The 1,112-nt window shown below is 35.0% G+C and overlaps 1 protein-coding gene across 3 annotated transcripts in view; it reads right to left on the reverse strand.

Annotated features, from left to right (window-relative positions):
• Window positions 1-285: 285 nt before the first annotated feature.
• The window catches only part of prkg3 (protein kinase cGMP-dependent 3), a 17,463-nt gene continuing 16,636 nt past the window's right edge, over window positions 286-1,112 (reverse strand). For all 3 annotated transcript variants that reach the window (XM_036210590.1, XM_024291796.2, XM_036210591.1), the window contains 2 exons: window positions 797-872; window positions 286-410 (listed from right to left, as the gene is read on the reverse strand). In XM_036210590.1, the coding sequence (XP_036066483.1) occupies window positions 324-410; window positions 797-872 (163 nt within the window). In that variant the 3' untranslated portion in view covers window positions 286-323. The remainder of the gene's footprint in view (window positions 411-796; window positions 873-1,112) is intronic.

Genomic DNA, 1,112 nt, shown 5'->3' on the forward strand with positions numbered 1-1,112 from the left:
GAACCAAAATGAGTTTTACACCCCTGCTTTAAATCACATCATAATCTGTGGTTGCTGATCCGACTCATTTGGTTCATTTTAAACGACTCGATTCACTGACCTAAAATCAATCCAGGATCATGAAGGCTTTTTTCTCAGTATACCAACATAAAAATATAAACTCTATAAAACAAGTTGTTTGTAGCAGCTTTGTCATTTTTATTAAACAAAAGTATATTAAATTAGTTTTTCTGCACAAATTTGTTATGGCTGCAGTGTGAAAAGTGAACAATGTCAAAAACAAGATTTACAGCCTTTGATTCTTTAATTAAAAAAAATAATAATCAGAATTCCCGATCCCAACCAGAGAAGTCCTCATCGGCCTTCGTGTGGTCCAAAGGGAATCGGTCAAAGTTGATGTAACACGGACCCTAAAAGATGACAAAGGGAATGTTTAGTCATTTTTAGTTAGTAGAGTTTTTGAATAAATTGCTGAGATTTAAAGACTGATTAAAATTCTGTTTTGGGTGTTTTGATGATGGAGGATAAAAACTGCACAATCATAATTAAAAACTACTGGGAACAATTTCACAAAAGAAAAATATGGTTGTAGTGAGACTTTAAGCTAGTTAGTCATGTGACTGAAAAACATGAGAGAAGTGGATGGAGAGGGAAAAAAGTGTTTGAATGAGTGAATCAAAATGTGTCTAAAGTTGACTTTCTACCAGGAACTGCAGTGTTTTTCGATGCCAGCGGTCAAAGACAATGGGATTTTTTTACATTTGTGAGAGTAGAAATCGCAAAGACTCTTGCTTGCCTTCCGGATGAGTCGAACTGTGGGGGCCTCCAGCTGACCCATGCGAAGTTTATGCCAGTTCATGCTGCTGAACCACCTGAAGGGAAGCGAAGGTCACAGATCCGAGCATCAGGAGTGGGAATACACAAGTGGTCAGAATATAAACAGAAAGAGTGTTCTTGATTTTGTAAACCTAAACAAATGTAAAACACAATACAATGAAAATTGAGTATTTAACGTGTTTTTGTAGCATATTTCTGACAATGAGGATATTTATTAAAAAACATATGATTAAAATGTAATTTCTGAGTATTTTTTATTCATTTTGTGTTGAACA

The sequence above is a fragment of the Oryzias melastigma genome, linkage group LG24 (assembly GCF_002922805.2).
Source record: "Oryzias melastigma strain HK-1 linkage group LG24, ASM292280v2, whole genome shotgun sequence".
In the NCBI taxonomy this organism is placed as follows: domain Eukaryota; kingdom Metazoa; phylum Chordata; class Actinopteri; order Beloniformes; family Adrianichthyidae; genus Oryzias; species Oryzias melastigma.